The 27,176-nt window shown below is 34.5% G+C and overlaps 1 protein-coding gene across 1 annotated transcript in view; it reads left to right on the top strand.

Annotated features, from left to right (window-relative positions):
- Positions 1-27,176, top strand: part of LOC136026581 (X-ray repair cross-complementing protein 5-like) — a 98,211-nt gene that overhangs the window by 22,954 nt on the left and 48,081 nt on the right. Inside the window, exons 4-5 of the mRNA XM_065703289.1 lie at positions 13,764-13,866; positions 20,593-20,764. Coding sequence (XP_065559361.1) covers positions 13,764-13,866; positions 20,593-20,764 — 275 coding nt within the window. The remainder of the gene's footprint in view (positions 1-13,763; positions 13,867-20,592; positions 20,765-27,176) is intronic.

Genomic DNA, 27,176 nt, shown 5'->3' with positions numbered 1-27,176 from the left:
TTGTTTGTCGACTGACGTCATGTTTGTCAACTGATGAAATTACAGACCGGGACACCGGGACACAAATGACGACCGGGACACAGAGAATATAAATGACGACCCGGACACTCAAAGAGAAATTACAGACTGGAACACTGGGACACAAATAACGACCCGGACACCGGGAATATAAATGACGACCGGGACACAGGGACACAACTACAATGGGGACGCCGGGGGGCACAGGGGGATATATAAATGACGACCGGGACACAGGGAATGTTCGAAGAGAAATTACAGACCGGGACACCGGGACACAAATGACGACCGGGACACAGGGAATATAAATGACGACCGGGACACTCAAAGAGAAATTACAGACTGGGACACAACTACAACGGGGACGCCGGGGGGGGGCACAGGGGGATATATAAATGACGACGGGGACACTGGGAATGTTCGATTAGCAATCACCATCAACAAAGCTCAAGGGCAATCATTAGAATAATGAAGTATAGATCTTAATACGGATTGTTTTTCCCATGGACAATTATATGTTGCATCTTCAAGAGTCGGTAAACCTGACAATCTTTTTATATGCACAGACAATGGGACAGCGGAGAATGTTGTATATTCGCAAGTTTTACGTAGTTAAAAACATATATATATATATATATATATATATATATATATATATATACTAGCTGTTGGGGTGGCGCTTCGTGCCACCCCAACACCTAGTTGGTGGGGGCGCTTCGTGCCCCCCCAAGCCCCCCCGCGCGCGTAAGTCGTTACGCGCCATAATAGTTACGCGCCATTGTAGTTGTGTCCCTATGTCCCACCTGTGAATATAGATATATATATATATATATATATATATATATATATATATATATATATATATATATATATGGTTTTAACTACGTAAAACTTGCGAATATACAACATTCTTTGCTGTCCCATTGTCTTTGCATATAAATAGATTGTCAGGTTTACCGACTCTTGAACATGCAACATATAATGGTCCATGGGAAAACAATCTGTATTCAGATCTATACCTCATGATTCTAATGATTGCCCTTGAGCTTTGTTGATGGTGATTGCTAATCGACCATTCCCTGTCCCGGTCGTCATTTATATCCCCCTGTTTCCCCCGGTGTCCCCGTTGTAGTTGTGTCCCTGTGTCCCGGTCGTCATTTATATTCCCTGTGTCCCGGTCGTCATTTGTATCCCGGTGTCCCGGTCTGTATATACATTCGTTTTTTAGTTTTGTTTTTCTCCTTTATTTTTTTCCTTTTTTTTTCTTTTTTAGTTTATTTAGATTTTTAGATTTTTTAGTTTTTTTATTAGTTTTTAGTTTTTTTTCTTTTTAGTTTTTTTGTAGTTTTTACCTTCTTTTTAGTTTTGTTAGTTTTTTTTTTTACTTATGTCCTGGTCGTCATTTATACTCCCTGTGTCCCGGTGCTTTGTTGATTGCTAATCGAACATTCCTTTTGTCCTGGTCGCTTTCTCTTTGAGTGTCGTCATTTATTTTTTTCTTTTTTAGTTCTTTTAGTTTTTACCTTTTTTAGTTTTTTTAGTTTTTTAGATGAAAATTTTTTTTAGTTTTTTCCTTTTTTTCTTTTTAGTTTTTTATTGGTTTTTACCTTTATTTTAGCTTATTTTTCAGTTTTTTCCTTTTTTTTAGTTTTTTTTTAATTTTTTATTTTTTTTAGTTTTTTACCGTTTTTTAGTTTTTTTAGTTTTTTAGCTTTTTTACTTTTTTTATTAGTTTTTAGTTTTTTTGTAGTTTTTGCCTTTTTTTAGTTTTTTCAGTTTTTTTTTTAGTTTTTTATTGGTTTTTACCTTTATTTTTGCTTATTTTTCAGTTTTTTCTTTTTTTTTAGTTTTTTTAGTTTTTAGTTTTTTAGTTTTTTACCTTTTTTTAGTTTTTTTAGTTTTTTAGCTTTTTTATTTTTTTTATTAGTTTTTAGTTTTTTTGTAGTTTTTGCCTTTTTTTAGTTTTTTTAGTTTTTTAGCTTTTTTATTAGTTTTTAGTTTTTTTGTAGTTTTTGCCTTTTTTTAGTTTTTTTCTTTTAGTTTTTTTGTAGTTTTTACCTTCTTTTTAGTTTTGTTAGTTTTTTTTTTTTTACTTATGTCCTGGTCGTCATTTATACTCCCTGTGTCCCGGTGCTTTGTTGATTGCTAATCGAACATTCCTTTTGTCCTGGTCGCTTTCTCTTTGAGTGTCGTCATTTATTTTTTTCTTTTTTAGTTCTTTTAGTTTTTACCTTTTTTAGTTTTTTTTTAGTTTTTTAGATGAAAATTTTTTTTAGTTTTTTCCTTTTTTTCTTTTTAGTTTTTTATTGGTTTTTACCTTTATTTTAGCTTATTTTTCAGTTTTTTCCTTTTTTTTAGTTTTTTTTTATTTTTTATTTTTTTTATTTTTTTACCTTTTTTTAGTTTTTTTAGTTTTTTACTTTTTTTATTAGTTTTTAGTTTTTTTTGTAGTTTTTGCCTTTTTTTAGTTTTTTCAGTTTTTTTTTTAGTTTTTTATTGGTTTTTACCTTTATTTTAGCTTATTTTTCAGTTTTTTCCTTTTTTTTAGTTTTTTTTTTAGTTTTTAGTTTTTTTAGTTTTTTACCTTTTTTTTAGTTTTTTTAGTTTTTTAGCTTTTTTATTTTTTTTATTAGTTTTTAGTTTTTTTTGTAGTTTTTGCCTTTTTTTAGTTTTTTTAGTTTTTTAGCTTTTTTATTAGTTTTTAGTTTTTTTTGTAGTTTTTGCCTTTTTTTAGTTTTTTTAGTTTTTTAGCTTTTTTATTTTTTTTATTAGTTTTTAGTTTTTTTTGTAGTTTTTGCCTTTTTTTAGTTTTTTCAGTTTTGACGTCACCTGATCCAGTTTTTTCAGGTGACGTCACCTGATCCACGATCCACAGATCCACAGACAACTTATTTTTATATATATAGATATATATATATATTATTAGTTTTAGTTTAGTATATATATATATTATTAGTTTTTCTCCTTTTTTAAGGTTTTTTAGTTTTTTTAGCTTTTGTTTTTTAGATTTTTTAGTTTTCTTAGTTTTTTCTTTTTATTTTTTTTACTTTTTACCTTTTTTTTTAGTTTTTCTCCTTTTTTTAAGGTTTCTTTTTCTTTTTTATTCAGTTTTTTTTCTTTTTAGTTTTTTTTAGTTATTTACCTTTTTTAGTTTTTTTCTTCTTTTTTTAGTTTTCTTTTTCTTCTTTATTTTTTAGTTTTTACTCCTTTATTAGTTTTCCTTTTTTTTATTTTTTAGTTTTTTCTGTTTTTAGTCATTTTTCTTTTTAAATTTTTTTCCTTTTTTTACTTTTTTCTTTTCTTAGTTTTTTTAGTTTTTTCGTTTTTTTCTTGTTAGTTTTTTTTTAGTTTTTTACCTTTTTTGTTTTTTTTAAGTTTTTTCTTCTTTTATTTTTTTCTTTTTAGTTTTTTTTTCTTTTTTAGTTTTTCTTTCTTTTTTTTCTTTTAATGTATTATTATTTCGCAAGCGAGTTTATTCAAAAGATCTAGTCTTTAGAAAAGAAATTCGAGAGAACTATAGCTTATTCGTAAATTTTCTAGTGGTTACTTGTTAATTCAAACCCTATAATTATAACTTGAAGTATCATAAGCAAGATTGTACATAATCATAAGTACCTTGTGATGGTAGTGTGGATCAGACCTTGAGCTAAATGCAAATGGACTCAGGTTCGAATCCCTCCATTGCAAGGAATCCCACCTTTGTTAGTATTTTTTGAATTGAATTTTGTAGAACCATATGGCCTGGACTTTTATCGTCTATAATGCTTCCGAGGTTATGATCATCTAATTCTTGGAATCCCACAGCATATATATCAACATCTTTGTATGCTTCCGTTTTTTTTGAATCGATTGTTTCTTTGTCACCAAGGAGCAAATCTTCTAATGGCATAGATTCAACATCGGTACTGCTTGTGTTCATAACGTTGTACGTACACGCTGCTATGCGAATTGGAAGGGTTGTTTTACTTTGTTCATTTGCGGCCATAATATCTTTTTAATTGTATAAAATTCTTCCCATAAAATGACTTGAGAGTTAAAGTCATGCGTCGAATAGAAAGAACCTAACAAAAACAAAGCTAACTTTAACATTTTAAAGTATTTTTTTAGTTGGAACTGAAAAATTGATAATTATTACTAAGACAACTTAAATACTTTTGCAGTTTACATAATAACCTTAGCGATTCTGAACTGAAAACGAAAATAAAATTCATTTTGATTTTTTTTTTCTATAGAAATAAAACACGCCGTCATAGAGATGTTCAGTTTTGGAGTTAAGCCAAAGAAAAGCTTGGTTCTAGGACACAATTAATTTGAACTGAGAGATGAAATACAATTATTTTATTTAAAATTCTAGTTTCGTTGGAAAATTCAGATTTTGGTTAAAACCCTAAAAAGCTATTTCATTTTATACAACTATATCTACATGCTTTTGATAATTTTAAAAATCCTATTTTTTTCTTTGTATGCAAGAAGATATTTATAACATTTGCTGCTAAAGTGTTAATGAAAAAACTCAGTTTTTTGTAAGAAATTGATTTTAATTTTAAAAAATTTAATTATGATAGGTTTTTAAATACACCAATTTCCTTTAAAATGGCTATCTATGATGTTCCAGTCCCCTACTAGCTGAGGAGAAAGAATGGAAAAAAAAGAAACCTTTGAACTAGAATATCGTAGTTCAAGTCACTTATCTTGTTTTTCCAGTCAACATATTTTCTTTGTTCTTCAAGCTAAGAGATTGTAAGATTCTTGTATAGAGGTTTCGGACACGGCAGTTCTATATAAATAAAAATAAGTTGTATGCATGTTTGTTTTTTGTATGTTTTTTTTTGTGGGACACAAATGGCGACCGGGACACAGGGAATATAAATTACGACCGGGACACTAGGACACAACTACAACGGGAACGCCGGGGGGGCACAGGGGGGGATATATAAATGACGACGGGGACACAGGGAATATTCGACTAGCAATCACCATCAACAAAGCTCAAGGGCAGTCATTAGAAAAATGCGGTATAGGTCTGAATACGGATTGTTTTTCCTAAAAATAAGTTGTTCGTGTGTTATGTCTGTCTATCTGTCTGTCCGCATATGACGTCTGAATTATTTCATCATATACCAATTCAAAAACGAATTTATTCAAGCCAAAAAAAAAACTAGAAAAATTAAAAAAAAGGTAAAAACTACAAAAAAAACTAAAAAGAAAGAAAAACTTAAAACTAATAAAAAAACTAAAAAGCTAAACAACTAAAATAACTAAAAAAGAAAAAAAAGGAAAAAAACTGAAAAATGAAGGAGAAAAACAAAACTAAAAAAAATAAAAAACTAAAAACGTAAAAACTACAAAAACCTAAAAAGAAAAAGAAAAAACTAAAAAAAGGTAAAAACCGAAAAAAAAATGAAAAAAAGGGGAAAAACACAAAAATTTATTTCATCATATACCAATTCAAAAACGAATGTATATACAGACCGGGACACAAATGACGACCGGGACACGGAATATAAATGACGACCGGGACACAAGGACACAACTACAAGGAAAACGCCAGGGGGCACAGGGGGATATGTAAATGACGACGGGGACACATGGAATGTTCGATTAGCAATCACCACCAACAAAGCTCAAGGGCAATCATTAGAATCATGAGCTATAACTAAAAAAAAAATAAAAAAAAGGTAAAAAACTAAAAAAAATGACCGAAAAACGAATGTTTATACAGACCGGGACACAAATGACGACCGGGACACAGGGAATTTAAATGACGACCAGGACACTCAAAGATAAATTACAGACTGGGACGCAAATGACGACCGGGACACAGAGAATATAAATGACGACCGGGACACAGGGACACAACTACAACGGGGACGCCGGGGGCCACAGGGGGATATATAAATGACGACGGGGACACAGGGAATGTTCGATTAGCAATCACCATCAACAAAGCTCAAGGGCAATCATTAGAATCATGAGGTATAGATCTGAATTTGGATTGTTTTTCCCATAGACAATTATATGTTGCTTGTTCAAGAGTCGGTAAACCTGACAATCTATTTATATGCACAGACAATGGGACATCGAAGAATGTAGTATATTCGCAAGTTTTACGTAGTTAAAAACATATATATATACATATATATATATATATATATATATATATATATATATATATATATATATATATATATATATATATATATATATCTATATTCACAGGTGGGACACAGGGACACAACTACAATAGAGCGTAACTAATATGGCGCGTAATGACTTTCGCTCGCGGGGGGCAGGGGGTTCTGGGTGCGGAGCGCCCCCACGTATATATATATATCTATCTATATAAAAATAAGTTGTCTGTGGATCTGTGGATCGTGGATCAGGTGACGTCACCTGAAAAAACTGGATCAGGTGACGTCAAAACTGAAAAAACTAAAAAAAGGCAAAAACTACAAAAAAAAACTAAAAACTAATAAAAAAAATAAAAAAGCTAAAAAACTAAAAAAACTAAAAAAAGGCAAAAACTACAAAAAAAACTAAAAACTAATAAAAAAGCTAAAAAACTAAAAAAACTAAAAAAAAGGCAAAAACTACAAAAAAAACTAAAAACTAATAAAAAAAAATAAAAAAGGTAAAAAACTAAAAAAACTAAAAACTAAAAAAAGGAAAAAACTGAAAAATAAGCTAAAATAAAGGTAAAAACCAATAAAAAACTAAAAAAAAACTGAAAAAACTAAAAAAAGGCAAAAACTACAAAAAAACTAAAAACTAATAAAAAAAGTAAAAAAGCTAAAAAACTAAAAAAACTAAAAAAACTAAAAAAACTAAAAAAACTAAAAAAACTAAAAAAAGGTAAAAAATTAAAAAAATAAAAAATAAAAAAAACTAAAAAAAAGGAAAAAACTGAAAAATAAGCTAAAATAAAGGTAAAAACCAATAAAAAACTAAAAAGAAAAAAAGGAAAAAACTAAAAAAAATTTTCATCTAAAAAACTAAAAAAAAACTAAAAAAGGTAAAAACTAAAAGAACTAAAAAAGAAAAAAATAAATGACGACACTCAAAGAGAAAGCGACCACGACAAAAAGAATGTTCGATTAGCAATCAACAAAGCACCGGGACACAGGGAGTATAAATGACGACCAGGACATAAGTAAAAAAAAAACTAACAAAACTAAAAAGAAGGTAAAAACTACAAAAAAACTAAAAAGAAAAAAAAACTAAAAACTAATAAAAAAACTAAAAAATCTAAAAATCTAAATAAACTAAAAAAGAAAAAAAAAGAAAAAAATAAAGGAGAAAAACAAAACTAAAAAACGAATGTATATACAGACCGGGACACCGGGATACAAATGACGACCGGGACACAGGGAATATAAATGACGACCGGGACACAGGGACACAACTACAACGGGGACACCGGGGGAAACAGGGGGATATAAATGACGACCGGGACAGGGAATGGTCGATTAGCAATCACCATCAACAAAGCTCAAGGGCAATCATTAGAATCATGAGGTATAGATCTGAATACAGATTGTTTTCCCATGGACCATTATATGTTGCATGTTCAAGAGTCGGTAAACCTGACAATCTATTTATATGCAAAGACAATGGGACAGCAAAGAATGTTGTATATTCGCAAGTTTTACGTAGTTAAAACCATATATATATATATATATATATATATATATATATATATATATATATATATATATATCTATATTCACAGGTGGGACATAGGGACACAACTACAATGGCGCGTAACGACTTACGCGCGCAGGGGGGCTTGGGGGGTTTGGGCGCGAAGCGCCCCCACCAACTAGGTGTTGGGGTGGCGCGAAGCGCCACCACAACAGCTAGTATATCTATATATATATAAATAAGTTGTCTGTCTGTCTGTCTGTGGATCAGGTGACGTCATGTTTCTGTGTCGACTGACGTCATGAAATTAGTTGTCGTCATTTTTGCTTTGACGGTGACGTCATTAACGGTATTTGAACGCAAAACCGCGCAGTTAGATGAAAATCCACCTGGACAGCGAGAGTCAAAACATATCAAAACTGAAAATGATAGCGATGATGATTGGGTTTGGGATTTTGACTTGGATAAGGTCATCAATGCCTACCAGATTTAAGTTAAAAAAACAAAGGTTCGTCGATATGTACTTCATAGTGACGCTGAAAAATAAAGAAGAAAAAGAAAACTGAAAAAAGGTAAAAGACTAAAAAAAAACTAAAAAGAAAAAACACTCAAAGAGAAATTACAGACCGGGACACAAATGACGACCGAGACAGAGGGAATATAAGTGACGACCGGGAACCTCAAAGAGAAATTACAGACTGGGACACCCGGACACAAATCACGACCGGGACACAGGGAATATAAATGACGACCGGGACACAGGGACACAACTACAACGGGGACGCCGGGGGCACAGGCGGGATATATAAATGACGACCGGGACACAGGGATTGTTCGAATAGAAATTACAGACCGGGACACCGGGACACAAATGACGACCGGGACACCGGGACACAGGGAATATAAATGACGACCGGGACACTCAAAGAGAAATTACAAACTGGGACACCGGGACACAAATGACGACCGGGACACAGGGAATATAAATGACGACCGGGACACAGGGACACATCATTAGAATAATGAGGTATAGATCTGAATACGGATTGTTTTTCCCATGGACAATTATATGTTGCATGTTCAAGAGTCAGTAAACCTGACAATCTATTTATATGCACAGACAATGGGACAGCGAAGAATGTTGTATATTCGCATGTTTTACGTAGTTAAAAACATATATTTATATCTATCTCTATTCACAGGTGGGACACAGGGACACAACTACAATGGCGCGTAACTAATATGGCGCGTAACGACTTACGCGCACGGGGGGGCTTGGGGGGGCGCGAAGCGCCCCACCAACTAGGTGTAGGGGTGGCGCGAAGCGCCACCCCAACAGCTAGTATATATATATATATATATATATATATATATATATATATATATATATATATATATATATATATATATATATATATATATATATATATAATATATATATATATATATATATATATATATATATATATATATATATATATATATATATATATATATATATATATATATATATATATATATATATCATGAAAAGAGAAATCACCAATGCAGCAGCACAAACACATAAAAAAAAGAAAAAAAACACATAAAACATATGAAAGAGACAGAAGGAGAAAAGGAAAACTATATATATATATATATATATATATATATATATATATATATATATATATATATATATATATATATATATATATATATATATATACTACTACTACTAATAACTCACTGCAGCACCAAGCCGCCTGAGGCCAACACAGCTACGCACGCTCCTCCTCCAACCTAATCTATTTAAAGCCTCCCTCTTTACACCCTCCCAGGAAGTTCCCATTTCCTTTAAATCCTTATTTATGACATCCTCCCAACCCAGACAAGGACGACCTGCTTTCCGTGTAGCCCCAGACGGTTGGCCAAAAAGGACAATCTTCGGTAATCTGTCATCCTTCATCCGTAGAACGTGGCCTAGCCATCTCAACCTTTCTTTCATTATAGCCCCAGAAAGCGGGATTGAACCACACTTTTCGTACAACCTACTGTTTGAAATACGGTCAGTCAGCCGGGTACCCAGAACAATCCGTAGGCAATTTCTCTGGAAAACATCTAGTAAATTTTCATCTGCTTTTCGGAGTGTCCATGCTTCAGAGCCATATTTGACCACTGTCATCACTGTAGCTTCCAATATTCTGATCTTGGTTTGTAGGCTTATCTTTCTATTCTTCCAAACTTTTTTTAACTGTGAAAAAACACCCTGAGCTTTAGCTATTCTACTTTTCACATCTTCACTGCTCCCACCATCTTTACTAATAATACTACCAAGGTAACTGAAGCTCCCAACCTGATCAATCTTTTCGTTACCTAAGGTCACCTGTTCATCTTCACTTATTCCTAACCTTAGTGACTTAGTCTTCTTAACATTAATTTTCAAGCCTATTTTAGCACCCTGAACTCGTAAAACCTCTAAAAATTCATTCATTTTGCTCACACTTTCATCTAATATGCTTAAATCATCAGCATAATCTAAGTCCAGGAGCGTTCTTCCTCCCCATTTGATTCCATGGTCTCCAATTGCCTTTCCTGTGCTCCTTAAGACGAAGTCCATCAAAATGATCCATATAAAGGGGGATAGAACACAACCCTGCTTAACTCCTGATTTAATACAAAACCAGTTGCTAACCTCATTTCCTACCTTAACCGCAGCAGTATTATTCTCGTACATAGCGCAAATCACTTTAATGTATTTTTCTGGTATACCATATAACGATAAGACCTTTGTTAACGCTGTTCTATCAACAGAATCGAAAGCTTGCTCATAATCGATAAAACTAAGGACCAAAGGTGTTTGACAACGAAGGGACTTCTCAATTATTAACCTAAGAGTGAAAACATGGTCGACACATCCTCTACCTTTTCTAAAACCGCATTGTTCTTCCCTTAAAACTTTGTCTACCGCATGTCTCAGTCTAAAAAGTATCATATTACTCAGTAATTTGCTACCTACAGAGACCAGACTAATGCCTCGATAATTCCGACATTCACTCTTGTCACCTTTCTTATACAGTGGTTTAATTAAGGTTTTCCTAAAATCATTGGGTACTTCCCCTTTTTCAAAAATCATGTTCATAATCTTCAGTAGCTTATTCCTAACCTCAGAGCCACCATATTTAAGGAACTCATTAATCATACTATCAGCACCTGGGGCCTTATTATTTTTTAATCCTTCTAGTACTGTCGCTAATTCTTCCTCACTAAACAAATCTTCCTTCACATCCAAGGTATCACAAACTTTTTCATTTTCATCTATATCTTTTCCTGCAACTGTATCTCGGTTTAGCACATTTTCAAAATGTTCCACCCATCTTTCTTTAACTTTTTCCTTATCACTAATTGTGACCCCATTTCTATCTTTAACTGGATATAAAATAAGTTGTCTGTCTGTCTGTCTGTCGAGTTACGTCATTATATGACGTCTGAATTATTTCATCATATACCAATTCAAAAACGAATGTATTCCTGCCGAAGTAGCTGAGTTGGTAAAGCGTTATATTCCAGGTTCCAGGTCCGAGAGGTTCCAGGTTCGAACCTTGGCTTTAGCATTAATACAAAAGAAGAAAAAAACTAAAAAAAAGGTAAAAACTACAAAAAACTTAAAAGAAAATACTAAAAAACTAAAAAATTAAAAAAATAAAAAAATAAAAAAAAAATAAAAAAAAATAAAAAAAAATAAAAAATAAAAAAAGGTAAAAAACTAAAAACTAAAAAATAAAAAAAATAAAAAAAAAACTAAAACTGAAAAAGAAAAAAAAACTAAAAAAAGGAAAAAAACTGAAAAATAAAGGAGAAAAAGAAAACTAAAAACCGGGACACGGGGAATATAAATGACAACCGGGACACTCAAAGAGAAATTACAGACTGGGACACTGGGACACAAATAACGACCGGGAGATATAAATGACGACCGGGACACTCGAAGATAAATTACAGACCGGGACACAAATGACGACCGGGACACCAGGACACGGGGAATATAAATGACGACCGTGACGCTCAAAGAGAAATTACAGACTCGGACACTGGGACACAAATGACAACCGGGATACTGGGAATATAAATGACGACCGGGACACAGGGACACAACTACAAGGGGGATGCCGGGGGCACAGGGAATGCTCGATTAGCAATCACCATCAACAAAGCTCAAGGGCAATCATTAGAATAATCAGGTATAGATATGAATACGGATTGTTTTTCCCATGGACAATTTTCATGTTGCATGTTCAGAGTCGGTAAACCTGACAATCTATTTATATGCACAGACAATGGGACATCGAAGAATGTTGTATATTCGCAAGTTTTACGTAGTTAAAAACATATATATATATATATATATATATATATATATATATATATATATATATATATATATATATATATATATATATATATATATATATAATCTTTCTATATTCACAGGTGGGACACAGGGACACAATTACAATGGCGCGTAACGACTTACGCGCGGGGGGGTCTTGGGGGGCGCGAAGCGCCCCCACCAAATAGGTGTTGGGGTGGCGCGAAGCGCCTCCCCAACAGCTAGTATATATATATATATATATATATATATATATATATATATATATATATATATATATATATATATATATGTATATATGTATATATGTATATATATATATATATATATATGTATATATATATATATGTATATATATATATATATATGTATATATGTCCATGACATCCAAATCGGCCTTGAATTAGAAGTAGGGCCTTTGTATAGTTACGTTTTTTTTATTGGTCCTATAACATTTGCCTTGGCTTGTGTTTTGTTATTATTAAAAATATATTGCCAAACCTTTGTTTCTTTTTCTTCCAACGAAATATCATATATAAAACTTGTAAATTTTCTTTTTGTGTCTTGTCTCATTTGATGGTCTAGGTTATTAATTTTTCACCCATTGTGAATTCAATGCCAATGCCCTTTCCTTTAGCTTCCCTTATTAGTCTAGACTTACATGATGTTCCAGGTTATGGATTTGTTAATTGTTCAGGTGGTGGGACAAAAATTTCTCTTTCTTCTGTTTTCATTTTTTTCTTTTTTTCGTCTTTATCTATAAAGATCATATATAAATATCATATATAAAACTTTTAAATTTTCTTTTTGTGTCTTGTCTCATTTGATGGTCCAGGTTGTTAATTTTTCACCCATTGTGAATTCAATGCCAATGCCCTTTCCTTTAGCTGCCCTTATTAGTCTAGTCTTACATGATGTTCCAGGTTATGGATCTGTTAATTGTTCAGGTTTGGGACAAAAACTTCTTTTTCTTCCAACGAATTGTCATTTATAGAACTTGTAAATTATTGTTTATTGGGTCTTGTCTCATTTGGTAGTCCAGGTTGTTGATTTTCACCCATTGCGAATTCGATGCCAATGCCCTTTTCTTTAGCTGCCCTTATTGGTCTAGTCTTACATGATGTTCCAGGTTATGGATTTGTTAATTGTTCAGGTGGTGGGACAAAAATTTCTTTTTCTTCCGTTTTCGTTTTTTTTCTTTTTTTGTCGTATTTTGGCGCTACCTTTAAATGAGTTATATCTTCATACTTCGAATTTCCAAAGATATTTGATTATCGAATCAAGTACGATTTCTAACACCGATTGTCTACTAAGCTTCAAACGTTTGGTTTTCTTTTTAAGGTTTTTGAATTGTTGTAGTCCCTTGTTAAAATATATACACATATTTTTGCAATTACCAGTTTATTGCTCTTTAATTAATATAATGTAAACTTCGTCATGCATGAAAACCTTCAGTTTTTTCATATAATGCGTGGCAACGTCTTTGCAATACTGATGTCTATAAAAATGATGTCACTCACATAAATATTTTTTCAAAAAGTAAGGCTCTTAACGAATTTTCTCAAAGTTCTGACCTATCTATTTTTTAGATCAGAGTATCCCAGGATGCCAATGTTTGCTATAAAAAAAAAAAAAAAGCCGTATTCAAGAAAAAACACATGCACACGTATATAATTATTGGTCGTTTATAAAGATACTATAAATTTATATTTACATCTTCTTTTTTTTACCGCAGATTCTCTACCGAAAGGTATAAAGGTATCCAGTAAAGATTCATCCAATTCTTCGTCAAAGCTTGCAGAAGGATTTTGGCTATGCAGTAAATTGTTAGATTCTGCGTAAGTATTTTTTTATTATCCTCCTAAATAGTGTAAGTGCAGAAATTATGCCGAATGTAGTAATAGCTGGGGGCCTTGTTGGTCTAAGGAGTGGACTGAAGCGTAGGGTATTTCGAATAACAGGAGAGGATTTGCCCAGATGTTTTCCAGAGAAACTGCTTACAGGTTGTTTTGGGCACCCGGCTGACTGACCCTATCTCAATGACACGACCAACACTTTGGAAATGTTTTGAAATAGATGACACGGAATTTGAAAGGCTAGATCTAAAATGGCTTAAAATAAGTATATCATCCGCATATGCAATGTAACAGACATCTACAAAATTACTAAAAAGAGAGGAGATAGTTTTGGATAGCATACTGTGATGCAAAAACTGAAAAGATACGATGAAAGAACACAACCTTGACGCAGTCCCGAACGGATCGGAATATTCTCATAAAAATTAGAGTCAAACTTTAACCGAACATGGGGATTACTTTACCAAAACTGAAGAACCCGAACGACAGAAACGCTGACTCCAGAACTGACAAGGGAAAATATAACTTGAGCATGAGAAACACTGTCAAAAGCTTTAGACTGGTCCAGGGCAAAAAATGGACCTCAGAGCCATTGGCTTGAGCCTTTAAAAGGATATAAGTTAAAACACGGTGGGTATGCTGGTAACCAATATGGTGCCTAAATCCAAACTGAATTTGACTGTTATTCATAATTTCTGTCACAGGTAACAAAAGTAACAAAACATACTCGAAAAATGTGTTAACATTGCAGGCCACAGTTACGGGTCTAAAGGAATCACAACTTAAAGGATCCTTTCCACGCTTTAACATAGAGGCTACTGCACCGCTTAGAAAGGAGTCAGGCACCAGAGAGGATGCCAAACACATTTGGAAAAGCAGCTACAGGTGGAACACTAAATCTTGCGACTCCATTCGAAGGTGGGAGACAGCAAATACCATCATAATCAGCAGATTTCGATTTAAGTTGTTTAACATTTTTAAGCACTTGTTCACAGGAGACTGGGATTATATGCTTCTGCTTCATCTTCAAGAGAACTAAATCACTAAGAATTTCCGAGAAACGAGAGTGCACAGCATAGTTAATGACAGTGAAAATCCTTCAATAGTGCTAGAATAGAATAGTGTACTAGAATACTAGAATAGAATAGTGTGAAAAGAAATGGAGACGCTTAAGGCTTTTGGGAGAAAGTCGTAATCACGCTCATCCTCGTCCACATGTACATCCGAAAAAGTCACTGTAGCAGAGCATGCACAATAGTCAATATTCTGCAGAGTTCCGCTGTTATTAATGTACCTGTGTCTGGCATCTTTTGGGACAATACGGAAACCAGCTGGTAAAGGCTCTAAAATAAGTTCAGCGTGGCTTCACATATTGCATAAATCACAGTCGAAGTCGCCCATTAGAACCCAATCGTATCCATGACTTTCAATATTTTTTATGAGACTGTGGATGGAGGAGCACATAGTAGCAAATTTCGTCAGAGAAGACAGTGAATTCTGATTATGAGGAAGGTAAATATTCACCAATACAACATTACTAATTCTAATAACCAAAAAATTATCAGCCGAGTGGTAAAATACAGGAGTGAGGGGCAAGGATCGTTTAACTAGGCAAGCAAGTCCACCCGAGGGTATCCCTCTGGTTTTACGAGCGTTTGTTGTATAAACAATGTGATCGTCACATCTACGGAGCGAATTGATTCTGACTTGTGGTAGAAGATGCTCTTGGAGAAGCAAGACATCGAGATCGTTTAATTTTTGGCTAATTGAATGATCTTTGTCCTTTCTGCCATTAATGTTGAATTCAGTTAAGTTGATATTGGCAACCATTTCTTTACCTTTTGGCTCTTTTTGAGAACATCCGGAATGACACGACACTTAAGACAGAAAGCAAAACGAGCATCCCCGCAGTTAGCACACTTCGGGATGCCTTGGCAGGGAGTGTTTTTTTGTAGACGCGTGGGAACCAGCATATCTACTCACTGGATTCGGGATCCCTTGTCTGAGAGGACGCGGGTTCGAATCCCGGTGTACCCAATTCTTCAGTTTGGGACGGGGGTCAGTGGCGTGACTCTGTAAGCTTAGCCAGAGTCGACCCAGCTCTAAATGGGTACCTGGAGAAATCTGGGGAAGGTAAACAGGAAGGGTGTGCGAAAGCACAGGATGGCTGGCCCCCAACCCCCCATTGCACTTCCTGGCTGAAGGGCCAAGAAACGGAGATCAGCACCGCCGGTACGGACTGTAAAGTCTAATGCCGTATCTTTTACCTTTTTTTTTTTACCAGCATATCTAGGACATTTTATAGCTTGGTTGCATTTTTCTGCTAGGTGATGCGGGATTGACGTTTGGGGTAGCAACGAGGAGGCCATATATATTTAAAACTCGGAATATTTCATATCCCATTTTTTAACCGAACCGGAGAGCATTAGAGAGCGCAATAGTGTCTTGGAAAGAAACTTTTACTGAGGTTGAGTTGTCAATCCTATTTGCATCAACAACATCATCGCAACCAATTAACAGTTCCGCTGCCCAAGCTTTATATACGCCTTTCACAATTCCAAACCATTTGTATTCTTTAAGTCTGGCCGTGAGATCCCCTACGAAAGATTTCCTATGGAAGATTCGTGAGATTTCCTACGCTCTGGAAGTGCTAGGACTGCCTTCACTCCAAAAACCGGTACGAAACTCTAATAATGAGTTTTGGAAAGTTCTTGCTTTCTAAATCTGAGCACCGTGACATTCTACCTGATCAACCTCTACCATCAAGAACATCAAACAGACTTAAAGTCTGGCGTCACAGCTAGCAAGAAGTAGCGTCACAAAAAATCTTTTGCTGCAGTAGTATCAATCCGAACGAAAAGTTTATCGCCCGAGGCTTTGACACTATGAATAGCTTCATGACCGCGGATTTTGGTAATTGTACCCATACGATTAATTGGCTTATCCAAATTAATCGGGATTTTCGAAATGACGATAGTAGCTTGATTTTCAATGGGTTTGCTAGAACTGTAATCTGAGAGGGTTGGATAATTGAGACCATTGACCGTGAATGTTTATTTAATGAACTTTAACGTACTATCAAATTCGGATATTTTATCAAATTTGCCATTCTGTATTTAGGTGGTGTTTATGTGAATTTATACTTCTTCCTTTTATCCTTCTCCCATTATAAAATTGGCCATTCTGTCTCTTACTGGTGTTTATGTGGATTCATCCTTCTTCAAATTCAAGTTCGAGTTCCTTTTATTATCAATATACATCCATTTATAAACAAAAATATCTCAAAGGGCTCAATGGCCCGTTATTTTGGAAAAAAAAAACAACAAAACGAAATATAAATAACTATTAAATACATTCACACTTAAAATATATTTAGATTCTACTCACCAATCCTCACCCAAGTATAACTGGTCTCCACTCCACCTACTTAAAAAAAAAAAAAAAAAAAAAAAAAAAAATATACATCGAAGATCTAACACTCACACCACCTAAATCTAAATAATTAAATTAAATCTAACTAATGAATCAAATAAATTAAATCTAAATTATTAAACAATAAAAATAACTGATCAATATTATAATTTAATTTTTTTTTAATAAAAAAAATTCTTCAACTGTTTCTTGAAGGAGCCCATGGTACAGGACCGTCGAATCCCAACAGGAATGGAATTCTAGGCAACTATCAGACCAAAGTCCGAGCGCAATGCAGGGGTGGATGGCACTAGCACATCATCCTGGTTCCTAGTTTCATACGGACTGACATTTCTAACAATCTCAAGAAGCCTGGAAAAACTTGATGGAAGGTCTCCACGGAAATATTGAAAGGCCATGAAAGAGAGGTGTAATGTATGAATATCTTTAATCTTCAGAAGTTCAACAGAAATATGGGTGGTAGACTGCAGGACTTTTACTGATTTCAGTTGGGGACTATGTAAAGGTGTAAGTAAAGATGAAAATGTTGACATCCACACTGACGAGTAATAACATAAATAAGGGTAAATAAGAGAGAAGCATAATAGACGAAGGATAGAGAAAGGAAAGACTCGCTTCAGCTTCCGAGTAATTCCAAGGCCTCGAGAAACTTTTAATCTCATCGATTCAATATGCCGCTTGAAAGATAGGTTTTCATCGAGAAATACCCCAAGGAATCGAACAAACGGGTCAGCTGGGTGGGATATGGATCCCTTAGATGTTTGAAGCTCTGTCAGTGTAGGGCAGATTTTGCCTATGCAGGAGAATATAGGAAGAAACGATTTTTTTGCATTCAAAGCTAAAAAATTTGCATCAAACCAATGATATATGTTTTCTGTGCTGCAGCCCCCGGGGTGCTTTCGTCGGCGAATGCAAAGAGTTCTTCATGTTGACCAGGCTTATCCAAGGCTCCAACCACAGCATCTCCTTTCTGGCTCAGTTGACAACAGAAATTAGATCGTGGGTTGCTAAATAGTCGATAGAGGCCGTTGACATAAATAAGGAAAAGGGACGGCCCAAGAACTGAGCCTTGTGGCACTCCATATTCAACTAGAAAATGCTCATCAGAAGCTTCAACTGCAATGGATCGGCCAGTTGGGAATGGAGAAAACCAGGACAGAGCTTCTCCACGAACACCTTGATGCGACAACTTACCAATAAGGATCTCGTGTGTAAGGCTGTCAATTGCTTTCTTTACATCAAGGAGTATTGCCGCAGGTATAAGGCCGAAGTCTAAAAACTATCGCACAAAATGAAGAAGCATATTACATGTGTGTTCTGTTGAGCACTTCTCCAGAAAAACAAACTGGTGCCGATGAAAAAACTTCTTCGCGTCCAGGAAACTCAGCAGACGCTTTAGCATAGCCTTTTCAAATATTTTAGAAAAAACAGCCAGAAGAGGTATAGGCCTATAGTTTCCCGGGTCCTCTCGATCATCTCCTTTAAATAGTGATATCACTCATGCCAACTTGAGACGCTGATGGAATATTCCGAGCTTGAATGACTGGTTAACCAAATGACACCGTTTATCTTTCTCCCGTTATAAAATTGGCCATTCTGTCTCATAGGTGGTGTTTATGTGGATTTATTCTTCTTCATTTTATCCTTCTCCCATTATAGAATTGGCCATTCTGTCTCTTATGTGGTATTTATGTGGATCCTTCTTCCTTTTATCCTTCTTCGATTATAAAATTGGCCATTCTGTATCTTGGATGGTGTTTATGTAGATTTATCCTTCTTCTTTTTCCCATAATAAAGTTGGCCATTTTGTCTCTTAGGTGGTGTTTATGTGAATTTATCCTTCTTCTTTTTATCTTTCTCCACTTATAAAATTGGCCATTCTGTCTCTTAGGTGGTGTTTATGTGGATTTATCCTTCTTTCTTTTATCCTTCTCCTATTATAAAATTGACCATTCTGTCTCTTAGGTGGTGTTCATGTGAGTTTATCCTTCTTTCTTTTATCCTTCTCCATTATAAAATTGGCCATTCTGTCTCTTAGATGGTGTTTATGTGGATTTATCCTTCTTCCTTTTACCCTTCTTTCATTATAAAATTGGCCATTCTATCTTTTAGGGGGGGGGGGTGCTAATGTGAAATAATCTTTTACTAACGACCATAAGAGAAGTAAACAGGGCAGAGTTACTCTGTCTGACAAAAATATTTATTCCTCCAAATGTTCTCTTACATTATGACTAAATTTACCGAAAAGATTGTTATAAGATGGTAACGTCCAATCCTAGTTAGAAAGAAATTATTGCTAGGTATTAAGAGAAAATAGTAGGAGGAATTGAAAGCTGTATTGGTGTGTATGGTGTTTTGCAAGTTTTTTCTTTTTTTTATTTTGCCATCTCACTACATTGTGTATGTCGCTGTTGTCAGATATCATTTAAAGATGCTGTTGCCAGATATCATATAAAAAACTGCGAATTGAGTTTTGGCGTGTTCTACTGTAAAGCTAGAACACAGATAAGGGAAATAGATTCAGCTTTTGAACTTTCAATTTTCTATTTTGACTTTCTTTAAGACATTATAAATGTCAAAAATTAATGCTCTTTTAATGTTCGAAGTATCAGGAACATAAGAAATTACTTGTGACTGTTTAAATTGTTCAAGTGGAAACTTGTACAAGCATATTTAAAAAAAAAAAGCCAAATTTGACCTATAATTTCCAAATAAAAAGACCTCAAAATGCAGTTATACACTTTTTGCTAATAGGCGATGGCAATCTTAAAAAAAAGAAACGTGGGTGGAAAAACCAGCAAAAAAACATTCTAAGATCATGTGGCACCAAACTGCTTAAGTAGGTGTCACTCTCTTTTCAAGGTGTATAATTTGCAAGGTCTTTGCAAATCTACATAATTATCAATGATTGAATTATTGTGGAAGGAAAGTTTTGCCAATTTTTACTAATTAGCATCCCATATTTATTCTCACGTTCGACGGGCAACACTGACGAAAATGTGATGCTACTCTATGAACTACATAATAAAAAAAAGAAGAAAATCTTCGTTTTAAGTTACAGACAAGACCTAAATGGGATGAGGGAGAAAAAAAATTAATGTTTTTTTGCGGTTTAAAGCAAATTCATTGTAGCTACGGTATATATCTGTAAAATAATTCTATAAATCGACATCGGATTGCTTGTATTGTCTTTTTTTTTTGCTTTTTGTTACATTAGGACATTGGCACTTTTATATTATATATATAATATTTGATTTATTAAAAATTCGGTTTTAGTGGTAAGAACGTTAACTCGACTGTGTTGCTCTTCACTGCAGATAGCGAGCCACAAATGACTCGGGAGGAGAGGAAGCAGGCTGAGCTACGGGCAAGTGACCTTATGGATGCAGGAACTCGTATTGAAGTTGTTGGACTGTCCCAACAGTTCGATTTTCTTCCATTTTATAAGGTTTGTGTTTGTTTTTTGTGAATTTGATTCTTTTTCCTCTTTTGGTTCACCTGCATTTCTCTGTAAACGAAAATTAAGCCAGTAGAAAGAACATTAAAAAAAGAAAGTCCAGAAAGTTAATCTTCACCTGATTCATTATCCTAAAAATATCCCAAGTCTCAATATTTGATGCATGTAAAATCTCTGTTTCTATGCGCTCTTAAGTTGTTTTTCAAGGACTTTTTTTTTCGAACATTTTAAAGCTTAGTAATTTGCAAATTTAAGTCCAAAATGTTGATTTTTCCCGGAAACTGTCTTTCGGTGGCCTATCCAGAAGGTAGATTATGTTTTGAATTTAAAATAAGAAAGGTATAAGAAAAAGAAACTTTTTTATGTGTCTGAAAGTCACACTTAAATACTATTTTCAGACATTGTCGTATATATCATCTTGTATATGAAGATATAGTTTTATAAAAAATTGTATTTTGTTCAGTATTGTATTTTTAACGGAGACGCATCACTGCCTCCCATGGGAAAAAGTTATTTGCCTTGTTGCTCAAAATGGGGGACTGTTTTTCTCCTATATGGAGTTCATTTCATTCCTATATGGAGTTCATGGAGTTCATATTCCTATATGGAGTTCAGCTACCTTGATTCCAATTGTGCAGCTATTTTGGGTATTTTGGAGTATTTGTTGAAATTCTCTTAAATGTTTTTTTTTATACAATAGACTTTAATCATTAAGGTTTGCCGAAATAACAGTTACCAATCCTGAAGCAGCTACAAATGGCGAATATTTACCACTTGACAGTTTTTTTTTCCAAGATGTGTTTTTAAATCTTCGGTTACTATGGGTTAGAGTTTGTTTTTTTACTAGGTTGCATCTGACGCTGCAACGAATATTAAAAAAATAAACTTAATAAGCAAATCTAAGTTACTATGCGAAGTGTTTGTTAAGCCTTGGATTTCCGATACTCCAGTAAACGTAGCACATGATACCATAGTACAAGTACGTGAGCCACTAGCAGCCTTAGAATCATGTTCGTGTGAGAATTCCTAAGGAATCACTGAGCAATCAGGAATCACCAAGTATGTACTTCACAATATTGTATGACACCGTACCACAAGTATTTGAGCCGCTATTGTCTTAAGAAATATGTTCTTGAGATAATTCTTAACGGAATCACTTGACGAGAATTTTAAGTATATGTCAAAAGTCATATGCAGATTGACATAGGTTTTGTATCGAAATTAAATGTATCAAGTTCTACAAATCCTGCCAGGCTACATACGCTTTCAATTTTTAATGAAGAAGGCTTGATTCCAGATGCATAATATTTTGGATTTTCTCCTTGAAGAGAAAGCCTTGTGAGATGCAGGATTAGACCCAAAATTCCCATAATTTCCAGATGGTACTTCAACCATAGCACTTCACCCACGGTTCTGCTTCCGGTGCTCGCAAACAAGCTCTTTTCGCTGCTCTCAGAGCATCAGTCTTGTATGTCACTACTGAATGAGAAAAGGTCAGTCAGCATCTTTGCTGGGGATGTAAGGGAGGGATATTCTAAAGAACATGGGGAATAATAAAATCTATATTAGGGGATATTCTTCCTTCGTCGGGGAAATTATTAAAAATGTAATTCAAACGGGGTTTAAGTCTTCAGTTCATGCTCGACTTACGGCTAAATTGGTGAAGGTCGTGACTTCTACAAAAAACTTCTATTTTGCTGGGAATATGCTGTGAAATGTAACGCTGAGATGTTATTGATTAATTGGAGAAGCCTTAGGACAGTGGATTGGATTAGTGCGCTGGATTTAGGATCCTTTGTCCGAGAGGGCGAGGGTTCGAATCCTGGCGTACCCAATTATTTGGCTTGGGACGGGGGTCCGTGGTGTGACACTGTAAGCTCAGCCAGAGTCAACCCAGCTGTAATTGGGTACCAGGAGAAATCTGGTGAAAGTAAACGGGAATGGTGTGTGAAAGCACAGGATGGTTGGCCTCAAATCCCTCATTGCATTTCCTGGCTGGAGAGCCAAGAAGTGGAGATTAGCATTGCTGCTAGGGACTGTAAAGTCCAATGCCGTATTCTTTAGCTTTAGGACAGTAATGACAATGCTGTTTGAAGCTGATTTTTAAAGAAATTTGGTTAAATAGTCGAGAATAGTTTTAAAATTCTGAAAAAAAAATTGCAATTTAAATGGGTTTTTGAAAACAAAATAAACATTTTCTCGGTCTATTTGTTCTAGGGTTAGCCTTGTTTTGCGTGGTATTTTTGCCACTTTAGATCAGTTCGATGAAAAAGTAGAAACTATTAATGCAACTCAAGTTCGATTTGCATAACAGTAACAAGACCGTTTGTAGTTGGAGGGGGGGCTGGGGGATTTGACCCCCCTTAAAATCTTATCTGACCAGTAAAAATGTAAAAAATGTCCATAAGCATTTTTGAAAAGTTTTTTGTAAACTCCCCCCTCCCCCGTGCCAACGAACATCCTTGCTGCGGGCTTGACCAGAAACTTTTTATGTCACATCTAATTTTCAAATAATTAGAGCTGAAGGAAACTTTTTCTATAAATTCAGGAATAAGAGTCTAGAACCAGGGTACATCCAGGATTTTGGCTTGGGTTTACAAAAAAAAAAATCCAAAAACACATAAAAATTTGTTTATATGTATTTTGTTCAGTTTTTACGTGCCGGACAAAAATTTCGGGAGAGGGGCTAAACCCTGTACCTTCCCTCTCCTTGATACGGCCTTGACCAGAACTGAATCCTGGTAGCGGTCTAGGACCTGTTGCCTGAACTTTGACTGCCAGCTTAACGGCGTTGAATATTACACATCAGAATTTCGTAGAAACAATTAAAATTTCAGTTCAGTTATTTTTATATAAAGTTTCTGAGTAATTTTTTCTTATTTTTTTTTAATCTGAAAAAATAGGGCTAAATATTTCTTATTAAGATAAACCCTAGGATGGTGGTTACGTAACTCAAAAATAAGCTCTCTCATATAGAATTTATATTGGTTTGGGTTTATACCACTATAGTCGTCACTGCCCAGGCATAGGGATTTACATCCATGGATCAGATTATCAAATTTCCAGTTGAGGAACAAACTGCGAAAAGCCTGAATTACAAAATGTTTTATTCATAAATCTAATAGACAAAAAAATAACCATGAAAAATAGAAAACTTTCGCACTGAGCCCATTTGAGAGTAGTGGTGCCTCAACGAATATTACCGGATCCACCCCCTTTGAATCCCGACACTTTTTTAAAACTTTGTCAAGATGCAGGTGTTTGTTGCGTTATAGGGGATTGTTTGTTAACCTATGCAAATGTTTTTATCAATATTTCCTTGGTTGTTATGTGAAATGTGGACATTTGACTCTTAAAGCCGACAAAAACCTATGGATTATAATCCACAGGTCTACACCTGAAGTTTCTAGATCGATCTAGAAACTGTACAGAGAATGCTTTGAGTGGAAAACAGCTTGTCACGTAAAATCTATTTCTCGGGACATAATAACATTAACTGCTTGTTGGTCCAGATATCCAAGGCACTGTTCCATTGGGGTAAATCTCTGGTCTTACATTTAGTTCCTAAAGTGGATAAAAATCTTTGGATCTTGGTTCCCTGAGGGACAATCTTGAAGAAGATTTCCCAAAAAAAAAACACATTGAAAGAGAAAAGGAATCTTGAAGAAAAAACGTCTTAAAGAAAGTTAATTCTTGAAGGAAAAGAAAATCCCTTTAAGTATTACTTATAATTCCACGTGTGCACCGTCATCAGGTAACGGTCATGTGTGCGCTGATTTTACGTAACTCCCAAACGGGGGTTCCCCATGAATCCCTGAGCTCTAACAACTCTCGTGAAATTACTTCATTCTCAAAAAGACTAAGTAGTCACGCAAGATTAAGTCATTCTCGACATAGGCAAACATTCCCTATTACGTAAAAAAACAGGAATACTATTGTATTACGTGACATACAGGTGTACCATACAATAATAATCATATGTACTATAACACCACATAACATATTACTGCAATATAATACTGCGCTAAACAAACTCTAATATAACGGATCGTCTTTATTCATGAAAAATCAATATAGGTTCACGTAACAGCTCGCCTTTTGCTCTTGGAAATAACAGCAAATCCTTTTTTTTACTATCAACAACGAAAACAAAGGCCCTGTGTGTAAAGCAGAAAAAACCTATATGAATGCGCTCTTATAATTTGGACTATGTCCTTACTTTAGAGGAACCTTTGGGTTCTGCGCTGGTCATCGTAGGTTTTTGAACATTTAGCTTAGTAACCAAAGAAATCTTGAAGAAAACGTTTGCTTAAGTGAAGAAGTAATCGCCTCTTACGTAACAAACACTTGCTTCATGGATAAGTTCAAAAAAAGTGTTGGAGTCGGGATTCGAAGGGGGTGGGCCCCGGTAATATTCGTTGAGGCATCATTACTTTTGAGGCCTTGCAGAGGGGCTAAAGTAGTTCACCCATTCTTAAGGTAACTTTAAAAAGAACACACCAATTTCACTATTTTAAACTATTTCACTATTGTGAATCCCCCAAAAAATGGTGCCTTAACCATCAGTTTTAGAAACTGGACTGGGTGGTCTCAAATTCAAACAGTAATTTCCATTGGATTTTGATTTTGTTTTTGGGTGTATTTCTCACTTATATCTTCCATTTCCTTACGTTTTTCATTTTAGATGGAAAGTGAGCGTGGTTATTTTATAGGTATTCTAATTTTGGAGCACAGGTTTAGTCATAAGGATTAGGGAGTTCTTTGACCTAGTGTTTAGACAGAAGATGAAATTATGGCGGCAGCGTAAGGTGCAACGTAGTAAAGAACGGACTCAATCCCATAGTAACCGAAAACTTAAAATTATGTTTTGAAAAATCTCAAGTGAATAAGAACTGATGCGTGGAGCTCATGCATGAATGATAACTTTCATTTTGGCTAATCCTAGTAGTAAAGGTTTATTGCAAAAATTATTTATAGTGATTTCGAGAAATAGCCTGAAATCCTTTGAATATGGTGTCGGATCGAAATGAAAGCAGTACATTTGGAGTTACCATGGTTGAAAACCCGACAAATGACAATTACAGTCACCCATCCTGAGCAGCAAGGAAAACTGTTTTACGCACGGCCACCCTCTTCGAATACCGCTCTTTAGGCTAAAGGTTTTTACTGTTTTAAAAAGTAGAGTTAAGAGAAAGAGGCAAACTTTAGCGTTAAGAGCGGGGCGTTGAGGAGGAAAAGCCCCTTTCATATACGGAGTAATTTTTGTTCGTTTTAAGTTTTGATGTCGCTCCTTACTGTCAGTAAAAAAAATGTGTTTTTTTTTTATTTAATTGCAACCAGAAACCAAGAAACAAGATTTGTTTATTGCAAGATTTTCAAATTTGGATCTCCGGATCTCAAAATGCCTCCGAATGCCTCCAAATCCTTTCTTTCTTCTCCACAATTTCCTTGTTTCTTCTTTCTTCTTTTTCTTTTTCGACACTAATAAGTTCTTATATCTAAGCAAGCTTTCGCTTCATTTGTGTATTTATTTTTTCTAATAAACTCTTCTGTTTGGCCCGGTAAAATCACCCTGACAAGAGGGTAGGCCTTTCTGCATGTACTGTAGCCAAAAACTGAGTAATACAACGCCTCCTCCAATTCTTTTTCATCTTCTGTCTTTAGTTTTCCTTTGGAGGGGAGGGTCTGTTTCATATTTGTTTTCTTAAATAGGGCTATAATATCAAACTACTTCTAATTACATCTAAAATATTAAATGAAATAATCCTGAACAGTTTTGTCTGCGTTACAAAAAGTTTAAAAAATTTAGAAAATATAGTAAATCAATACAACTAATTAATAAAACTAATTAGTTGAATTTAACAAAGCTTCTTCTCCGTCAAAATTAACTTAAAAATATTAACGTAACAAAATAAGAACTAGATCTACGTTGCCTGGGCAACGTGAAGTGTTGCGGCAACCTTTGTCCGGCTTTGCCGATTAAAGTGTTGCGAGAGCAACACTTTGGTTTTGTTTCTTCGCTATCGGTTAAATGCTGAAGTTGTCAAAACTATCAAAGCTTTCAAAACGGCATATTCAAAGAAGAACACAATCAGTAATCACATGATCACACCCCAGCGTTGAAAAAACAACAACAAAAGAATATTGAAAGAAAGGACTAAATTGACTTTGCAGCCAGTTGAACATTATCTTTTTCAATCGTAGACATTGTAACGGATGAAAACTAGGAACAATATCTTTTATAATCTAGTTGGTATTAATTATAAAACTATCCGGAGCTTTTCAGGATCAAAATACCATAGATGACATTCTATTAATTATTACGAAACTACCTCATTGTTTTGTATTATCGTTTGTACCCGTTGCGTAACATCTTAATTCTAGGTTACAGTGATTGATAGAC

Source organism: Artemia franciscana, chromosome 4 (genome assembly GCF_032884065.1).
Source record: "Artemia franciscana chromosome 4, ASM3288406v1, whole genome shotgun sequence".
In the NCBI taxonomy this organism is placed as follows: Eukaryota; Metazoa; Arthropoda; class Branchiopoda; order Anostraca; family Artemiidae; genus Artemia; species Artemia franciscana.
This window is presented reverse-complemented; position numbering and strand designations above follow the sequence as displayed.